The 18,877-nt window shown below is 47.1% G+C and overlaps 1 protein-coding gene across 1 annotated transcript in view; it reads right to left on the bottom strand.

Moving 5' to 3' along the window:
• The window catches only part of PAK1 (p21 protein (Cdc42/Rac)-activated kinase 1), a 114,673-nt gene that overhangs the window by 11,057 nt on the left and 84,739 nt on the right, over nt 1-18,877 (bottom strand). The window contains exons 8-14 of the mRNA XM_014947113.1: nt 16,870-16,933; nt 15,828-15,876; nt 11,111-11,223; nt 6,170-6,287; nt 5,617-5,716; nt 3,159-3,355; nt 1,576-1,713 (exon numbers count right to left, since the gene is read on the bottom strand). Of these exons, the coding sequence (XP_014802599.1) occupies nt 1,576-1,713; nt 3,159-3,355; nt 5,617-5,716; nt 6,170-6,287; nt 11,111-11,223; nt 15,828-15,876; nt 16,870-16,933 (779 nt within the window). The remainder of the gene's footprint in view (nt 1-1,575; nt 1,714-3,158; nt 3,356-5,616; nt 5,717-6,169; nt 6,288-11,110; nt 11,224-15,827; nt 15,877-16,869; nt 16,934-18,877) is intronic.

Raw genomic sequence — 18,877 nt, 5'->3', positions numbered from 1 at the left:
CCCTCCCCTTTCACCCTGAGTTCAGACTAAGACACCAGGTTTTCAGTGAAGTAACTGTTGATAGGTTGATGGATACTGGTACGGGTTGCCCAGAGTAGTTGTGGATGCTCCATCATTAGAAGTGGTCAAGGTCAGGTTGGATGGGGTTTTGAGCAACCTGGTCTAGTGGGAGGTGTTCCTGCCCATGCCAGGGGGGTTGGATCTTTAAAGGTCCCTTACAACCCAGACCATTTGATGATTAAGTTATCTCACAAGCTTTGTTCCATCACGTCTGGTAAGGTGTATTATCTGGCAAAGTGTTGTAACACCACACTGCTCCGGTTAACACAAGCCATGCATATTCCAAAGAGCTTTGTGACCCCTCCACCAGAAGGGAGACAAAAAGAGCATCCAATAGCTAGAATCCCTCCTGCTGTCCAAATGGGAACAAGCATGGTGAGACCATGACAACACATCCAGGTATCAGGGTCAGCTGCGTGAAGAAGCCATGGGAACTAAGGGGCTCAGCATTTGGCAGGCCTGGGGCACAGCAATTAGAATCACAGAATGGTTTGGGTTGGAAGGGACCTTAAAGATCATCCAGTTCCAAGGCTGCTACCATGGGCGGGGACATGTCCCACCAGACCAGGTTGCTCAAAGCCCCATCCAACCTGGCCTTGAACACCTCCAGGGATGGGGCAGCCACAGCTTCTCTGGGCAACCTGGTCCAGGGTCTCACCACCCTCACAGGAAAAAATTTCTTCTTAAGATCTAATCTAAATCTCCCCTCTTTCAGATTAAAACCATGCCCCCTCATCCTATCCCTCCACTCCCTGATCAAGAGTCCCTCCCCATCTCTCCTGGAGGCCCTTGAGGGACTGGAAGGGGCTCTAAGGTCTCCTCGGAGCCTTCTCTTCTGCAGGCTGAACCCCCCCAACTCTCAGCCTGTCCTCCCAGCAGAGGGGCTCCAGCCCTCCCAGCATCTCTGTGGCCTCCTCTGGCCCCGCTCCAACAGGTCCACGTCCTTCCTGTGCTGAGGACTCCAAAGCTGGAGGCAGTGCTCCAGCTGGGGTCTCCCCAGAGCGGAGCAGAGGGGCAGAATCCCCCCCCAGCCCTGCTGGCCACACTGCTGGGGATGCAGCCCAGGATGTGGTTCTCTTTCTGGGCTGCTAGCGGCACATAACACTGGTCACAGAACACGCTGCACAGCTGCTGCTAGTAGCAAGGACAGCATAAACAGGGTGTAGTCTGTTAACGTTTTATTATAGATTCAGGTTTTGGGGGTTGTTTCTGGTTGTTTTTTTCCTGGCAGGTTACCTTAGCTGTGTTTGTGCCTTCAGCTGGTGTAGTATTTAAGACCCCAAACAAGATCGTTCCATGACTGGGAGGTGTCCCTGCCCATGGCAAGGGGTAGGACTCAATGATCTTTAAGGTCCCTTCCAATCCAAACCATTCTATGATTCTATGACCCTGGCCTTGCTGGGCATTGCATGATTATGTTGATTCCCCATCACCCTGTTCCATTCCTCCTCCCCATCGCCCCCTTCCATTCCTCTTCCCCATCACCCCGTTCCATCCCTCTTCCCCATCACCTACCTGCAGCAGCTCTTTCGCCGAACCTCTCTTTTCCACGTCCATTTCCAGACAGCGGTTTAAGAAGTCTCGGAATATGACTGAAAGCTTTTCTGGATTCTGCAGTTCTGGAGTCCCGTTAGTAGCAATGAGATACAGGGCCTAAAGCAACAACAAGCACCAAAGAAACAGGGAGTTATGAAGGTTAGATTCCATCTCTGGATTTATAGAGACACCCATTTCTTCCCTCCCTCCCCCCAGTTCAATGGAGAGGAAAAAAAACCCCACCTTATCAGGGTGACTAATCAATGCTTAAGTTTCAGCCAACAGAAAGGCTGCCAACCCTATTTTTATGTGGATGGGATCCAATCCTTTATTGTTTTACCCTCCTAATCTGGGTTTGGATCCTGCAGCTCTCTCAAGGGATTAGGAGGACAAAACCCAACATTCCAGACGGTGTTTACCCAGGGAAGTTAACTGGCACGACTCTACGCTGCAATAACTGTATCCTCATGGGAAGGTACCCCTGAATAAATGGGAGATTTTTGTTCTGTGGGTACTTTGCCTGAGCTCACAAGGCCTAAAAAGTCAGGACGATAAAGATGCAGTTGGCTTCTTATAAAAGATGGCCAGGAGACCCTCAAGCAGCCTTTAACCTCCTGCAGAAATAAGCAGTTTCTGCTTCTGCTTGGGGATGAAGCATTTACAAGCCCTCTGAGAATCAAAGGGCTCAGAATCCATCCATTTCAGGATTTCATGCAAGAAACTTCCAGGGTGGATTTTCAAAGGAAACGGAAATCTGTCAGAGACCTGTTAATATGCAGGTCCTTTGAGCACATCGCTCAGCACATCCCATGGGAGCAGTCTGACAGCCTGGGAATTGGCACAAGTTGAGTTAAATGAGGCCGAAGTACTGTTACTTAATGACCCTCTTTTAACTCAACACCCACTTTCTTTCCTTCCCCTCTTCTTTGCTGCTGCTCTTCTCTCCCAAAAACCACTTCCAGTGCAAAAGATGGAGACAGAAGAATAAACAGTATTTTTCTAGATTGAGAAGCCATAAACCTGGCTTATATTAAGTGCAGTTACGAAGTGACAGCATCTCCCCTTCCATTAAAAACCAAACGAGGGAGAGACATCAGGAGCCCTGTCTAAAGACTGTTGGGGGGGTTCAGCCTGGAGAAGAGAAGACTCCAGGGAGACCTTAAGGTATGGGCTTAAGGAAAGCTGGGGAGGGACTCTTGATCAGGGAGTGGAGCAACAGGATGAGGAGTAATGGTTTTAAACTGAAAGACATTAGATTTAGATAAGATCTCGCAACAGGATGAGGAATAATGGTTTTAAACTAAAAGACATTAGATTTATATGAGATCTCAGGAAGAAATTTTTCACTCTGAGGGTGATGACACCCTGGACCAGGTTGCCCAGGTGGCTGCCCCATCCCTGGAGGGCTTCAAGGCCAGGCTGGATGGGGCTTTGAGCAACCTGGTCTGGTGGGAGGTGTCCCTGCCCAGGGCAGGGGGTTGGAACTGGATGATCTTTAAGGTCCCTTCCAGCCCAAACTATTCTATGATTCTAAGACCTGAAGGCAAAAGATGGTCACTTACTCTCAGAGGGTTCTCGTTGAGGTAGGGAGGCTCTCCTTCGATCATCTCAATGGCCATTATCCCCAGCGACCAGATATCCACTTTGGGCCCATAGGCTTTGCGTGTCACCACTTCGGGTGCCATCCAGTAGGGGGTCCCCACCATGGTACTGCGTTTGCTCTGCTCAGGAGTGATCTGGGCACAGAAGCCGAAGTCAGCTGGAAAATTAAAGAGGGAAGGGAAGAAACAGAAAGAAATCAGCAAGTTTCTCCAAAATCAATGCTCACTGATGCCACGGGTGCAGTACAAGTTACCCTGCCCCAACGTCTGGTTGCACCTGTGAAAGGAGGTGGGGGTTTGTGGCTAATCTAGAAGATGCTGTTGAGAAGTAAATTTCTAGATCTGCCTCACTGAGGATAGGAGGTGGGGGTTTGTGGCTAATCTAGAAGATGCTGTTGAGAAGTAAATTTCTAGATTTACTAGATTCTAGATCCTGCCTCACTGAGGACAACAGAAAGAAATCAGCAAGTTTCTCCAAAATCAATGCTTACTGATGCCAGTGATGCGGTACAAGTTACCCTGCCCCAACATCTGGTTGCACCTGTGAAAGGAGGTGGGGGTTTGTGGCTAATCTAGATTCCAGCCCAAACTAGTAAATTTCTAGATTTACTAGATTCTAGATCCTGCCTCACTGAGGACTACAGAGGTGCTGACTCCTTGATGTGAAGGATGGAGATCAGTAAATAACCGTATAGGGGTTTTGCAGCACTGTGCAGCTGTAATACACTATGTAATATATGGTCTAAAGACTGTCCCTGGGTATGTGAAAATAGAAATCAATGCACAGTCTGATCTAGAAACACCCCCCACAACCAACATACTATATATGTTGATATTACTTATTACAGAGATGTTACTTGCCCAGTGGATATATCATCCCTCAAACAGGATTTGCTTCACGGAGCAAACAGCGTTCAGAATAAATTTAAAGTATCTAAATCCACACTGATTATTTTCTTCGAATAGACAGAAAGATGGAGAGCCTTCACACAAAGATTGCTGGGTCCTAGGTCTTATTTGTATTTGACTTATTAAAAAAAAACCCTAATTCTGTTCTTGTGAGTCCAGCAGAACCAACACAGCGAGATGCTCTGCCCATCCTGACCCCCTGCGGCACCGCAGGGTTTAATTTTAGGCAGAATGATGAAAATCAAACCGAGCCCTAGCTGAGCTTTCGTCAAGGCTAACAACCAGGAAAGGTACATATGGTTCATAAACAGAGCAGACTTCCAGCAGAGCCAACAAGCAGCTCAAGTCCAGAAGGTCACCGCATCATATCCACGGGGATTTTTCCAACTTTAAACTCCAGCCCGGTACCTGCACGCTGTGCTCAAAGAAGTTATTCCAGAAGAACAGAGCACTTTGGCCCCAATGAGCTATTCATCACCAACACTCCAGGGATCTGACTGTACCAAAGTACAGCTTTAGTCTGAAAAGCAATTATGTGAAAAAAAAAAAAAAAGAAAAAGAAAAAAAAACCCCACCTTCTTACTCAGCATATCTGCACTGTGTGAATTTTGAGTCATATCTGCTGTCACCACCGACAAAAATAGACTTATTTATGCCTGTTGGGTGCCAGCCAAGAGAACTGAGAGGAAGAGAAAGGGAGCACAATTTTGTTAAAGCTATAGGTGGAAGATAATTATTCGCTGGTTTCCAGACTTATCTCTGCACGGGCAACGACAGGCACAACAGCTACCTCAGCACCCGAGGGGCAGGACAGTCTCAAGGTCTCCATTACTGGTGATAACGCAAGCAGGAAACAATATTTAGAGTCCAGTCTGGGTCGGTGTAAGATTAAATGTTTTCTAGTTTACACCGTTGCCAATTCTCCCTCCACTCCTCCTGCCCCACAAGTACCTGCAGTATTTTCCAGACGGAAGAGACAGCTCACAAACAAAGACTTCTGGCCCCACACCTTCTAACACACCTTTGTAGACTGGAGCAACATTAAAATACTGATATTTTAGTCCACAAAAACAGATGGCCCGAAGCTAAATGAACCCCAAACCTCATTCGGAGTCTGGTACCACTTCACAAGGATTCATCCTTGTGATTCTCCATTAAAACTAATGCCACAAAAATACCTACAGGAGCGTTTCTACAGCCTCTTCATCACCACAGCATCAAGCATCTCAACCACCAGTCTCCCCACCAGGCCTGATCCAGAGCAGATTAACGGGCCTGGGTTGATAATTCCAGTCATCCCCAGCCCTGTTCCCCACATACTTAGTTTGACAGAGCCATCCATTCCCAGCAGGATGTTGTCACTCTTGATGTCTCTGTGAATAACTTGGTTTGAATGGAGGAATTCCAGAGCTTATCTCAACCACCAGTCTCCCCACCAGGCCTGATCCAGAGCAGATTAACGGGCCTGGGTTGATAATTCCAGTCATCCCCAGCCCTGTTCCCCACATACTTAGTTTGACAGAGCCATCCATTCCCAGCAGGATGTTGTCACTCTTGATGTCTCTGTGAATAACTTGGTTTGAATGGAGGAATTCCAGAGCTTGGAGACACTAGAAAAAAAAAAAAAAAAAAGAAAATAATTGAGATATTCTTACTGTGCATGAAATCATTCACTAGCCACAATTAGCCAACTAATGGGCTCTAACAACGTGCATTTTGAGTAGCAAGAGCTTAGTGTCTTAGAGTCTTTCACATAATCAGCATGTGCAGGGCTACAGAAGGATATCCCACCGGGATCTGCAGGTCCTAGAGGACAAGTTAGCTCCAAAAGACCTGGAGAACGGGCATAACCAGGGGGATTTCAACCCCATTTTGCATTCCTGTCCTCCCTCTAGGGTGAATTATATTAGGCTGGCATTCGGACTGTATGCTGTAACCTCCCAGATGAAATCTGGCCTCTGAAAGAGCAATTGTTGAGCTGTCTCTGGCTTCTGTAGCACTTCTGGTGGAGCCCATGACCCCGTCCCAGTCACAGCTCCCTCCCGGTGCCAGGGCCGCTTTACCTCTCGGCACACAGCCGCGATTTGTCCCTCGTCCATGCAGGTCTCTGTCACAACGTCTGTCAGGGAGCCTCCTGCCAAGTACTCCATGACCACCCAGAGCTCTTCTCCTACAAGGTAACTGAAGAGCCAAAACCAAATTTTTAAAATCAGGAATTACGAACATGTCACTGTTTACCCGGCCAGAATGCACTGGGGTTTAAAGTCGTCTTAGAAGGTGCAGAGAAACCATGAGGCTTCAGCAGCGTTTTTAACAGCGCTGGGGCACCAGGTAGACGTGGAACTTTCTGGGATCACAACCTGAACGAGCAGAGGGAATGGTGAGTGCAGAAAGTTGAGATAATAGAAGAGCAGGCTACAAGTTTCCTAGCTGTAAAAGCAAGGCTGAATTTTTCCTGCCACGGAAACGGCCCAGACTAAGATGAAGACCCAACTTTAGAACTCCAGCTGCCTCTGGGAGAGAAGGGGAAGAGCTACTGGTCAAGGATGAGGTCCAATATCTGTCATGCAGCCCGGACATTTGGCACATGGCATGGCTTTTGAGGGCTCTTCATCACCACTGTCATCCTGCTGTCCTAAGCAACCAGCTACTTTGCCGAGGCCCAGGGACAATCCTGGGTGACACAATGGATGCCCTCAAACCACTGAGAAAGAACACTTTGCTTTAAGGCCTCCTGCATTTGAAAATCACCTCCATCTTTTTTATGCAACAAAATTAGTTTGGGTTTTGGGCTGAAAAATTCAGAGCCATTTGTAAGGGCAAATGAGAACATCTTGCTAGATACAAAAGCAACTCTAAAGACTTAATATAAAAAAAAAAAAAAAGGAAGGCCCAAAAGGGGCAAGTCTCATCCAGAAAGGCCCTTAGGAAGATGGGGAGGAGACAGCTGAGATGAGGGCAAGTTCTCTGAGCCATTTGGGATATTCTTCTCTGCTGGGAAGTTGTGTGCTCACATCTAAAAGTAGAAGACCTGAAATGAAAACTTCAGCATTTTTTACTTCAGTTTTTAAAACTTCAGTTTTTAAAAAAAAACAAACAACAAACCCAAACCACCAACCACTTCTGCCTTTTTTGGGCCCATCTGGAAAAACATCAACACAATCTTCCATGACAGATACATCAGGATGACACATTCCTGAAGGAAGGAATCATCGGCTTGAAAACCCACCTTCTCGGCCTATCCTCCCATTTTTAAAGGAAGCGGACAGATGAGTCAAGAGGGAAGGCAGAGAATCTAATTAAAAGCTTCTGTAGGCATTAGAGTTCATCAAGCAGATGTTTTCTTTGCTTTGAAACACGGATCCTAATGAAGAGTGAATTTGCTAAGAGCCAAAGAACCAGGACAGGTTCTAGGGAACAAGTAGCTAGAAAGTAACGGTGAAGGAGAAAGAACTTAAGCCCAACTTGGCATGGAAAGATGGTCTCTTGGAAGAGCAAGTCCCTTGGAAAGAGTTGGAAGGGACCACTCTGTGATTCTGCAAAAGCAGACAGAGATGAGTGAGACATCACAGGAGTGGGTGGGAGGCACACTTTGACCCCAAAAGGACACACTGCCAACACCTGAGGTAATGTCTGCTCCTGTAAGGTGTTCCTCAGCTTCCACTTAGATACCTTAGGAAGGTGTCTACCAAGCCCTTCCTATCACAAACACACATCAATCAGTCATAGTCCTATTTGATTGATAAACTCTATAAAATTTGGGTTTGCTCAGAAGAGCAAAATCATTCTTTAGAGATTTCTGTACCAGTAACAGGCAAACTTGATGTTAGCCCAGAAAGAAATCAGTGATTTCTTGTAGCATGACTGTCAGACATCTTCAGCTTTATTCACTGACCTTCCAGCCCCAGTTGAGCTTGGGGTTGGGGTGAGGGCAACAGTGGCTACTGCTTAAAGTGAGGATTTGTGGGTCATATTATGGTTAAGGAGAGTTCTTCAGAAAGAAAGAAACCAAAGGGTGGGAGATTTTTGCCTAATACTGGGCATCTCTTGCCCGTGTTAGATGCTGGAGTTTACAAGCAGAGCTCTGAGGTCTTCTTTAGAATCATACAATGGTTCGGCTTGGAAGAGACCTTAAAGATCATCAGGTTCCAATCCCTCTGCCTTGGGCAGGGACACCTCCCACTAGACCAGGTTCCTCAAAGCCCCCTCCAACCTGGCCTTGAACACCTCCAGGGATGGGGCAGCCACAACTTCTCTGGGCAACCTGGGCCAACCTGTTCTTTCATGCAGTAGAAAGAGTCTGGCACCTCCAGAAGGTAACTCAGCACAAGGGGCTGCTTGTCTGCACTGGGAAAGTAGCGTCACTGTCTTCAGAGCTGGATGTTTCTAAATTCAGCTCCTAAATACAGCTGAATTAGGCCATGTCATTATCTTAAGTGTCACAGCACACCTTCATGCAACACTGGTCACTTGGGGTGAAGCAGAAAAGCTGTCTGAGGCATCAATGCACTCTTTGCATGGTGATGTTTGTTTTGGGGGGGAAAGTAAACCAGCCAGACCTCTTAACCATAAGCAAGTAAATTCTTTGCTGTGAGGGTGGTGAGACCCTGGACCAGGTTGCCCAGAGAAGTTGTGGCTGCCCCATCCCTGGAGGGGTTCAAGGCCAGGCTGGATGAGGCTTTGAGCAACCTGGTCTGGTGGGAGGTGTCCCTGCCCATGGCAGGGGGTTGGAACTGGATGATCTTTAAGGTCCCTTCCAACCCAAACTGTTCTCTGATTCTGTGATTCTAAGTAGGTCCCAACCCAAACCATTCTGTGATTCTAAGTAGGTTGTGCAGGTAAGAGAGAATAAAGCAGAGGAAGCCCTTGCATAAGGGCAGGAGCTGAGGCGAAGAGAAGCATTGGTTTATACCAATGACAACCTTGCAGCTCCCATCAGGGACTCGGGAGGGGAAACACCGTCAAAAACAGAACAGAAAAAAATAATTGAGGTGCCACAGCAGCACACAAATCCCTCCTCATACTTCCTTCTGCACCTGCAGTTGGCTGATGCCAGCAAGAGGTGTTCAAATATCAGCTCCGTTCAGGGCTCAGGAAGGAAATGGGTCCATCAGGCCAGGCAGGAGGGACACAGCTCCCCAGCTCCCCCAACACAACTCCTGCAGTTGCAAAGCTGGAAGTGGCACAATAGGCACAAGAACCCCCCATGTTCATCCTCGCTGCCGCTCCGTCCATTTGCAGCACTCAAAGAAAAGCTAATCCCTCTGAAAAAGACTAGTGAGAGAAAGTGGAGGACAAAAGCAAGCAGCTTTTTTGTTGCTGGAAGTCTGGACAAGACAGCAGGACGTGCAGCTGGGACATACTGGGTAGACAAGGTGAGAGCAAGCTGGAAGTGGCACAATAGGCACAAGAACCCCCCATGTTCATCCTCGCTGCCGCTCCGTCCATTTGCAGCACTCAAAGAAAAGCTAATCCCTCTGAAAAAGGCTAGTGAGAGAAAGTGGAGGACAAAAGCAAGCAGCTTTTTTGTTGGTGGAAGTCTGGACAAGACAGCAGGATGTGCAGCTGGGACATACTGGGTAGAAAAGGTGAGAGCGTGTACTCAGAGATGCTCCCTTCAATGGGAAGAATGTGCTTCTCAAAGGGTTTTGCCAAAACAAAGCCTCTAATCAGCCAGGAGGAAAAAAAAACCAACCAATTTCAGCACAGATGCAATTATTAACTCTTCGTTACCACTTGTTTCATCTTACACAGGTAAGAGCCTTCTGCTCTTTGGGAGAAGAGGGCATCCGCCCAGCATCACTTCCCTGCACCCACATCCCTTCCACAGAATTCCAGCAGCAAACTTTCTCTCCCTTCAACAAAGTAGCTCTTGACACAGCATCATATAAATTCAGCGTCGCAACTGATGCTGCAGTATACAAGAAGTGCTTTTTTTGGCTAAGATATTAAAAGCCCGCTAAAGAAATCTGTTCAAGAAACAGCTGATAAGATTTTGACGTACAGGCAAAGCAAACAAGTGTGCAAACAGTCTCTCAGATTTCCAAAAGAGATTCTAGGTCACACCTAAGTGAGGGGTCTGGAGCACAAGTCTTGTGAGGAGAGGCTGAGGGAGCTGGGGGTGTTGAGCCTGGAGAAAAGGAGGCTGAGGGGAGACCTTCTCGCTCTCTACAACTCCCTGAAAGGAAGGTGTAGCCAGGGGGGGTCGGTCTCTTCTCCCAAGGAACAGGTGATGGGACAAGAGGAAATGGCCTCAAGTTGCACCAGGGGAGGTTTAGGATGGTTATTAGGAAAAATGGCTTCCCTGAAAGGGTTATCAAACATTGGAACAGGCTGCCCAGGGCAGTGGTGGAGTCACCATCCCTGGAGGGATTTAAAAGCCAGGCAGACGTGGTGCTGAGGGACATGGGTTTTGTCAGTGTTAGGCTGATGGTAGGACTCGATGATCTTAAAGATCCCTTCCAACCAAAATGATTCTATGATTCTATGTCATTCACCTTTTTCATTCTAATGCTACTGCGCAGAAAACCTCAGTGGACAGACCCAGGGACAAGATTACTGTCTAACCCTGGAAGGAGTCTGCTCCTCTGTAAGTCGAATGTCAGCGTTGCTCAGTAGAAGAGGAAAGAAGACGAAAGAAAATAAAAATAACACAGTTCAAATTAGTTCTATTTCTTCGCTAGTAGCAGGAAGGAAATGGCTTGCTGTGTCAAATTTGGCAAAGGAGAGAGCTGAAAAACGGAGTCCTGAAAGCAAACTGCTGCTGCCTTTGCTGCCAGCATCTCTAAAGACAATGGAGATGCTCCACTAATACCCATTCAGACACATGTTTCTCCTAGGACATGGAGGGAGACCAACAAGCCACCCCACCCCAACATTGCCACATGCATTAAACAGTGCAGGGTTGTCCTAGACCTGCTTTAAGCTGCGTCAGGATGACTTAAGACAGTGACAAGGAAATGTTTTACTGAGTCCCTTCGTGAACTTTTCAAGTCATGACATACCTGTCCAAGTAGTTGACGATGTTGGGGTTCTTGTTTTCCCTCATCACAAGGATTTCATTAATAATCAGTTCTTTTTTGGGCTGCTGCTGCAAATTCATCTGTTTGATTGCAACCTGCAGTGAAGAAAGACCAAATAAAGCATCATTACAGGAGTCCCTGAGAAACCTGCCAGTACCAGCGTCGATTATTTTAGTCCCACGTCCACATGAAGCAGGAAAACACTCTGTTATCAAGGGTTGCTCAGCCATGTAGAAACTCTGCGAGTCCCTGCAGCCAAGTCCATTTCCAGACTTGCTGGAGGACACGTAATGCCAAGAAGGACAAGAGGAATTACTATATCAGCAGAGAAAGGACATGGACCTGTTGGAACAAGTCCAGCGGAGGGCCACAAAGATGATTGGGGGGCTGGAGGCCCTCTGCTGTGAGGACAGGCTGAGAGAGTTGGGGGGGTTCAGCCTGGAGAAGAGAAGGCTCCAGGGAGACCTCAGAGCCCCTTCCAGTCCCTCAAGGGGCTCCAGGAGAGATGGGGAGGGACTCTTGATCAGGGAGTGGAGCCATAGGACAAGGGGGAATGGTTTTAAACTGAAAGAGGGGAGATTTAGATGAGATATCAGGAATTAATTCTTTACTGAGAGGGCGGTGAGACACTGGAACAGGTTGCCCAGAGAAGCTGTGGCTGCCCCATCCCTGGAGGGGTTCAAGACCAGGCTGGATGGGGGTTTGAGCAACGTGGTCTGGTGGGAGGTGTCCCTGCCCAGGGCAGGGGGTTGGAACTCGATGATCTTTATGGTCCTTTCCAACCCGAAGTATTCTATGATTGTATTTTCACACTGGACCTTTATGTCACAGTTGGACAGCCATCTCCATCTACAGCTTCTTGGTAACAAGGAAGAGATCCACTTACTCTAGTATGGACTGGTATGTCAATTTTTTTTTTACTTTTAAACGGATTCTTATTAATTTTATTTTTGATTGGAAGCTTTTTGGTGGTGTTTTCCGCTCTCGTGCAAATTTCTGCTGCTAGAAATCTACCAGAGTGTGGCCACGCATGGAGGAGGTAAATAACCCAGCCTAAACTTAGTCCTTTGATGTGATAATTCTATTTCTTTCTGTCACAGCAAGACCTGGCAGAAAGAAGCACCAGTGTTTAGACAAAAGGCTGAAAATAAGTGAACTGGATTCAGCTTTATCCCCAGTCATAGCTGAAGGGCAACAGGGATGGATTTGTCTGTGGTGGTCCTTCAGGTAGGAGGTTTTTGCCTGCTCTAGGATGCCTACTCTGCATGGATATATGCAGAAAACAGGAGGGTACAACACGTTTCAATTCTTATATTCCTCACACTACCAGCATTTCATGAGAGCACCTGGCCCTCAGACAAGCCTTCAAATCAAGAAGACCACTCAGCACGGCGGGGAGGCAGAAACACTTCCACAGACGTTACACCCCAAGGATATCTGGTACAATATTTAGGAAAAAGGGGAATGAAATGTAATTATGCCTTCACAAAACTGCCACTTGCAGGGGAAGAGGCCGAGGCGAATGGAAGGGAGCCAGTAACTCCAGCTCACAAAAGCAAGGATTAAAAGAAACAAGCCAGAAAACAGCCAATAAAGATGGCTACAATTAGCATTTTGATGCTATAGCAGGGGATACTATAGAAAAATCCCAACACGTGAGCAGGCAGGAACAGCCAGATACCACACTGGTTTTTCACACTATTCACAGGGGCTGCCAAATAGTCCTTAAAGGAGACAAAAACAAAGCCCCCATGCTGCTCTTCACACAAGACTAGAGGAGAATAAAAGAGGAAGAAGAGGGGGAAGGCATTTGAGGCAGATAAAGAAATCCCAGACCGAGACTGAGGGAGCTCCAGAGAGGATCCTGTACTTCCTCACTCCTGCTCAGAGGCAGACCCATGGTCCAAATGCACATGGGGGCATTTTCCTTATCTAAGACTGTCCCGTGCATTAGGATACAAAATAAACAGTTTCTGTTTATATGAAACTCAATAAGGGCAAGTGTAGGGTGCTGCACCTGGGGAGGAATAACCCCATGGATCAGTACTGTCTGGGGGGTGACCTGCTGAGGAACAGCTCTGAGGAAAACGACCTGGGAGTCTTGGTGGACAAGAGGATGCCCATGAGCCAGCAATGTGCCCTGGTGGCCAAGAAGGCCAATGGCATCCTGGGGGGCATCAGGAAGAGTGTGACCAGCAGGTGGAGGGAGGTCATCCTGCCCCTCTGCTCTGCCCTGGGGAGGCCCCAACTGGAGCACTGGGTCCAGTTCTGGGCTCCCCAGTTCCAGAAGGACAGGGAACTGCTGGGGAGGGTACAGCAGAGGGCTACAAAGATGCTGAGGGGCCTGGAGCATCTCTCTTAGGAGGAGAGGCTGAGGGACTTGGGGCTTTTTAGTCTGGAGAAGAGAAGGCTGAGGGGCAATCTGATCAATAGCTATAAATACTTAAAGGGTGGGTGTCTTGGCGGGGGTCAGTCTTTTTTCAGTGGTGCCCAGGGACAGGACAAGAGGTAACGGGCACAAACAGGAACATAAGTTCCACCTAAACATGAGGAGGAACTTCTTCACTTTGAGGGTGGCAGAGCCCTGGAAGAGGCTGCCCAGAGAGGTGGTGGAGTCTCCTTCTCTGGAGACATTCAAACCCCACCTGGACATGTTCCTGTGCAACCTGCTCTGGGTGGACCTGCTTTGGCAGGGGGGTTGGACTAGATGATCTCCAGAGATCCCTTCCAACCCTGTATCATTCTGCGATTCTGTGGTTATAATAAATAGCTGTCATCAGTGAAAATCTTCAGTATTCTTAATCCTGGGATATGCCCAAGGCTCCCGTATAGTGCAAAATCAAGGAGTGTCCTTCCAGCACTTCCAAAATGCCTTGCCATTCACTGAGCTCCTTGAGGATTGGCAGCAGTGTGCTTCACAGAAAGGAAGAGGTCAACAACATGCCGAGGTTACAGCGATCCCAAATGCAAATTTAAAAATCCAGGGCCTGATCACCCTAGCATAATGGGAACCATTTAAGTCTGTTGCAATGCTGTATAGTGCAAAATCAAGGAGTGTCCTTCCAGCACTTCCAAAATGCCTTGCCATTCACTGAGCTCCTTGAGGATTGGCAGCAGTGTGCTTCACAGAAAGGAAGAGGTCAACAACATGCCGAGGTTACAGCGATCCCAAATTATAGTGCAAAATCAAGGAGTGTCCTTCCAGCGCTTCCAAAATGCATTGCCATTCACTGAGCTCCTTGAGGATTGGCAGCAGTGTGCTTCACAGAAAGGAAGAGGTCAACAACATGCCGAGGTTACAGCGATCCAAAATGCAAATTTAAAAATCCAGGGCCTGATCACCCTAGCATAATGGGAACCATTTAAGTCTGTTGCAATGTAAGGGTTCAAATATTCACATGGGCATCACGGAAGGGGTCCAGAAAGAAAGCAGAAAACCATCAAAGGAGTTCCTTCTTCTGTAAAATTTCCCATTGCTTGAAAATAAATGCAACACCCCTTCCTCAGAGGCTATTCACATGGGCATCACCAAAGGGGTCCAGAAAGAAAGCAGAAAACCACCGAAGGAGTTCCTCCTCCTGTAAAATTTCCCATTGCTTCAAAATAAATACAGCACCCCTTCCTTAGAGGAAGCAATTAAACTGTATTAATTCTTCATGAGCTTGGAAAGGGGGGGGTGAAGGAGTTTCACCCAAAAGTGCAGATATGAAATCTGCTGATGGATAACCCTAACGTTCTACAAACGTAGAGCAGACAGGCATCGCTGCAGACTTCCATAAATATGTTTGGAATAATGCATGCACTTTCCTCTTTAAAAACCCTCCACCTGGCAATAAATGTTTCCGGAGATGCTGCGTATCCATCACTACTAGTTTATTATGTATGAAATACGCAGGGCACTTTTCAATATTCAGGAGGGGAAAAAAAAATAAGACAGACAGACATTCCTCATCTCTTAATTCCAGGGCAGAAAGCAAGTGGGCAAAGGGTGGGAAATGAACTATTCCTCTGGAATTCAACTGGTGTAAGTGTAGGAAGGTAGAAGGTAATAAAGGAGCAGAGGGCGTATAAAAGAGTTTAAATGGGGACTGGTGGGGGGAACTTGGGGATGAAGAGAGAAACTTCTACTGAGGAACTACCCAGTCATGAACATTTGCTCCTAGCCTTTGTGGCCACAGAAAGATTCTTCACAAATTTGAAATGATTGAGGAATCAAAACCTTGGAAATAATTTTTTTTCCGCTTCTCTGCTCAGACCACGCCTCGTTAGTAAGGAAATAAATAGCTCATTAAAAAAAAAAATCACAGTGAAGAAGGGGGAAGGGCTAGAAGCCCAGACAGTGTCTAAATGAATGGAATGAGATGTCTTGAACCCTTGAAAAATCATCTTTATTTTGTAGCATCAACTTGAACTTTTAGCACACAATCCAAAAATCCACTGCTGTGGAATTCTGGTAGCACTTACCTCCTGTCCTGTAGCTACATCTATTGCCGTGTAAACCGTACCTGAGGCTCTACACAAAACAGAGAAAAGGAAAAAAAAACCAACAAAAAACCACTTATTGGTGTCTTGTAGCAAGACTGAGAGCTAAACACATGCCCCTTCCCACTTGTGTCTTTGAAGTGCTCTCAGTCCCATTCCCTGAACTTTTAGCACACAATCCAAAAATCCACTGCTGTGGAATTCTGGTAGCACTTACCTCCTGTCCTGTAGCTACATCTATTGCCGTGTAAACCGTACCTGAGGCTCTACACAAAACAGAGAAAAGGAGAAAGAAAAAAACCCACTTATTGGTGTCTCGTAGCAAGATTGAGAGCTAAACACATGCCTCTTCCCACTTGTCTCTTTGAAGTGCTCTCAGTCCCGTTCCTTTTCATGCAATAATTCCAGTGGTAAATATAATCTGAAATATTTCTGAGGCAAGGCTGCTGTTGGAGCAGAAGCCAGAGAGTTTTATGGGGAAATAGTTCCTAATAAGGGATACTGTGGTCATTCAAACCCTCGCTGAGAAACCAGCAACTTTAGCACAGCTTGTAGGACCATGAGTTGATGACAGAGCAGGTAGGATCAGCCAAAGTAAACAAAAGTGGCATTTGGAGTGAGGGAAACGGGAGTCTGAGCCTCAGCACACGGAGCTGAAGGCAGATCTCCCAGTGAATTGCACGGATTTGCCTCCCCCCAAACCCAATTTCCCCCCTATCCTCCTAAGAGGGGCACAACAGCTATTTCGAGGAGTGCTAATTCAGAAAGCAAATCTGTGATTTTAAGACTGTCTTGCATGCTGGAAATAAGCAGTTCCTTCCCAGCTAAGAGGGGCACAACAGCCATTTCGAGGAGAGTTAATTCAGAAAGCAAATCTGTAATTTTAAGACTGTCTTGCATGCTAGAAATAAGCAGTTCCTTCCCCGCTTGCAGCTGTATTTAACAACCTGATCATCTAATGATGTATTTTCTTACATTAAAACACATTCACACACAAAAAAACCCCAACAACCCAGTCCCTGTGACTCAAGGCTTTGCCAGGAAGGGGATAAGAGCAGGGGTTAACCCACCAAAACAACCAACCCATCCCCACCCCACCAAAAAAATACAAAAGAAAAAGAAAACAAAATAACAACCAAACAAAATAAACTCTCTGAAGCATCACCAACAGCTTTTCCAGCAAAGTGACTTAGCCTGGTTTCACTGCTTCCTTCTTTGCATAAGGAAAGGGATAGGACGGAGAAGGAGCACATACTAACCCTTGTCCAATCTTCTCAAAACATGTGTATTTCTTTTTCGGATCGCCCACACTCACAATACTTCCTAAAAAAAACAAAAAGAAAGAAAAGAGAATTTTAAAAGTACTTTTTCATACAGCTAAAAGAACCAGCTTTACTTTAAGAGCAGCATCACGGCCGGAGCAGGTTCTGCTGAGCCTCATGAACTTCTTGTCAGAAAGCCAGAGGCAAAGGAACACCAAGAAAAGTCCTCACATATTTAGGCACCTACCAGCTGTGACATTCCCCTCTCACAGGTATTTATTTCCCTTCAGAAATGGTGGAACAGAGACATTAAGCACATTTGATCTTCACTAGCAGCCCTCACACGTGTAAATTGTATTATTTGCTGGAAACCTGCAACTCAAAGTCACCCCCAGCTTCACCATACTGGATGATCTAAGATGTCCCTGCACTGCAATGTCCTCTGAATTTGGAGGCCCGGGCCTCCTTCATAGAATCACAGAATGGTTAGAGTTGGAAGGGACCTTAAAGATCATTGAGTTCCAACCCCCTGCCATGGGCAGGGACACCTCCCACCAGACCAGGTTGCTCAAAGCCCCATCCAGCCTGGCCTTGAACCCCTCCAGGGATGGAGCATCCACATCACTTTAGAGCAAACAAAAAACAAAAAGAAAGAAAAGAGAATTTTATAAGTACTTCTTCATACAGCTAAAAGAACCAGCTTTACTTTAAGAGCAGCCCCACGGCCGGAGCAGGTTCTGCTGAGCCTCATGAACCACTTGTCAGAAAGCCAGAGGCAAAGGAACACCAAGAAAAGTCCTCACATATTTAGGCACCTACCATGTGACATTCCCCTCTCACAGGTATTTATTTCCCTTCAGAAATGGTGGAACAGAGACGTTAAGCACATTTGATCTTCATTAGCAGCCCTCACACGTGTAAATTGTATTATTTGCTGGAAACCTGCAACTTAAAGTCACCCCCAGCTTCACCATACTGGATGATCTAAGATGTCCCTGCACTGCAATGTCCTCTGGATTTGGAGGCCCAGGCCTCATTCATAGAATGGTTTGAGTTGGAAGGGACCTCAAAGATCACCCAGTTCCAACCCCCCTGCCACGGGCAGGGACACCTCCCACCAGACCAGGTTGCTCAAAGCTCCATCCAACCTGGCCTTGAACCCCTCCAGGGATGGAGTGTCCATATCACTTTAGAGCCAACGGTCTGTTGCAAATTGAACCAAAAGATTTCCTTCCATCACAACAACTTCTGGGAGAAAAAAAGTATGATGTTTCTGTACTGGCACGATCATAGCCACTACTGACCCAACGACTGGGTCGCAAGACTCAGGAGGGAAGTTGGAGAGAACCTTCAGCGTCAAACCCGCCCTGGCCTGGGCATTGTGTCCCTGCCCACTGCAGGGGGGTTGGAACTCTATGATTTTTAAGGTCCCTTCCAACCCGAACCGTTCTGTGATTCTATTCTATGACTGCTCAGCTGCTCTTCCAGGAACCCAAGAGTCAGGGCAGGATTCAGCAGCAGTTACCACGGGACAGCAGCCTTTCTCTGGTTTTGGAGAGCAACCCAAAGCAATCTCAGCTCATTTCTCCCTTAACGTGGCTGCTCAGCCAGAAGAACGTGTATTACTGCATCCCTCGGAGGGGAAAGCACTTTGCCTGGTGTTCTGCAAGACGGGGTGGTGACAGGCTGCTCAGGCCCAAGGTAGATGTTTTCTGTACAAGGGGAAGGAGCTCTCAGCACAAGGGCTGGAGTTCTGATGCTTGCGTGGAGGGTTGCCAAGGGATAAACTGGAGCAGCTGACAAAAGGAGCATCACTGAAATGCTACGCGTCCTGCAAACATCAATTAATATTCATAACTCCTTGTTGGAGTTGGAAGGGATCTTCTAGAGATCATTTAGTCCAACTCCCAAATCCCTGCAGGATTGCCTGTAGCACGTCACTCAGGACTGAATCCCAGAGGGTTCTGAATGTCTCCAGAGAAGGGGACTCCACACCCTCCCTGGG

This window comes from Calidris pugnax, unplaced genomic scaffold, assembly GCF_001431845.1.
Source record: "Calidris pugnax isolate Ruff unplaced genomic scaffold, ASM143184v1 scaffold121, whole genome shotgun sequence".
In the NCBI taxonomy this organism is placed as follows: domain Eukaryota; kingdom Metazoa; phylum Chordata; class Aves; order Charadriiformes; family Scolopacidae; genus Calidris; species Calidris pugnax.
The sequence above is the reverse complement of the archived record's forward strand: the minus strand, read 5'-3'. Positions and strand labels throughout refer to the sequence as shown.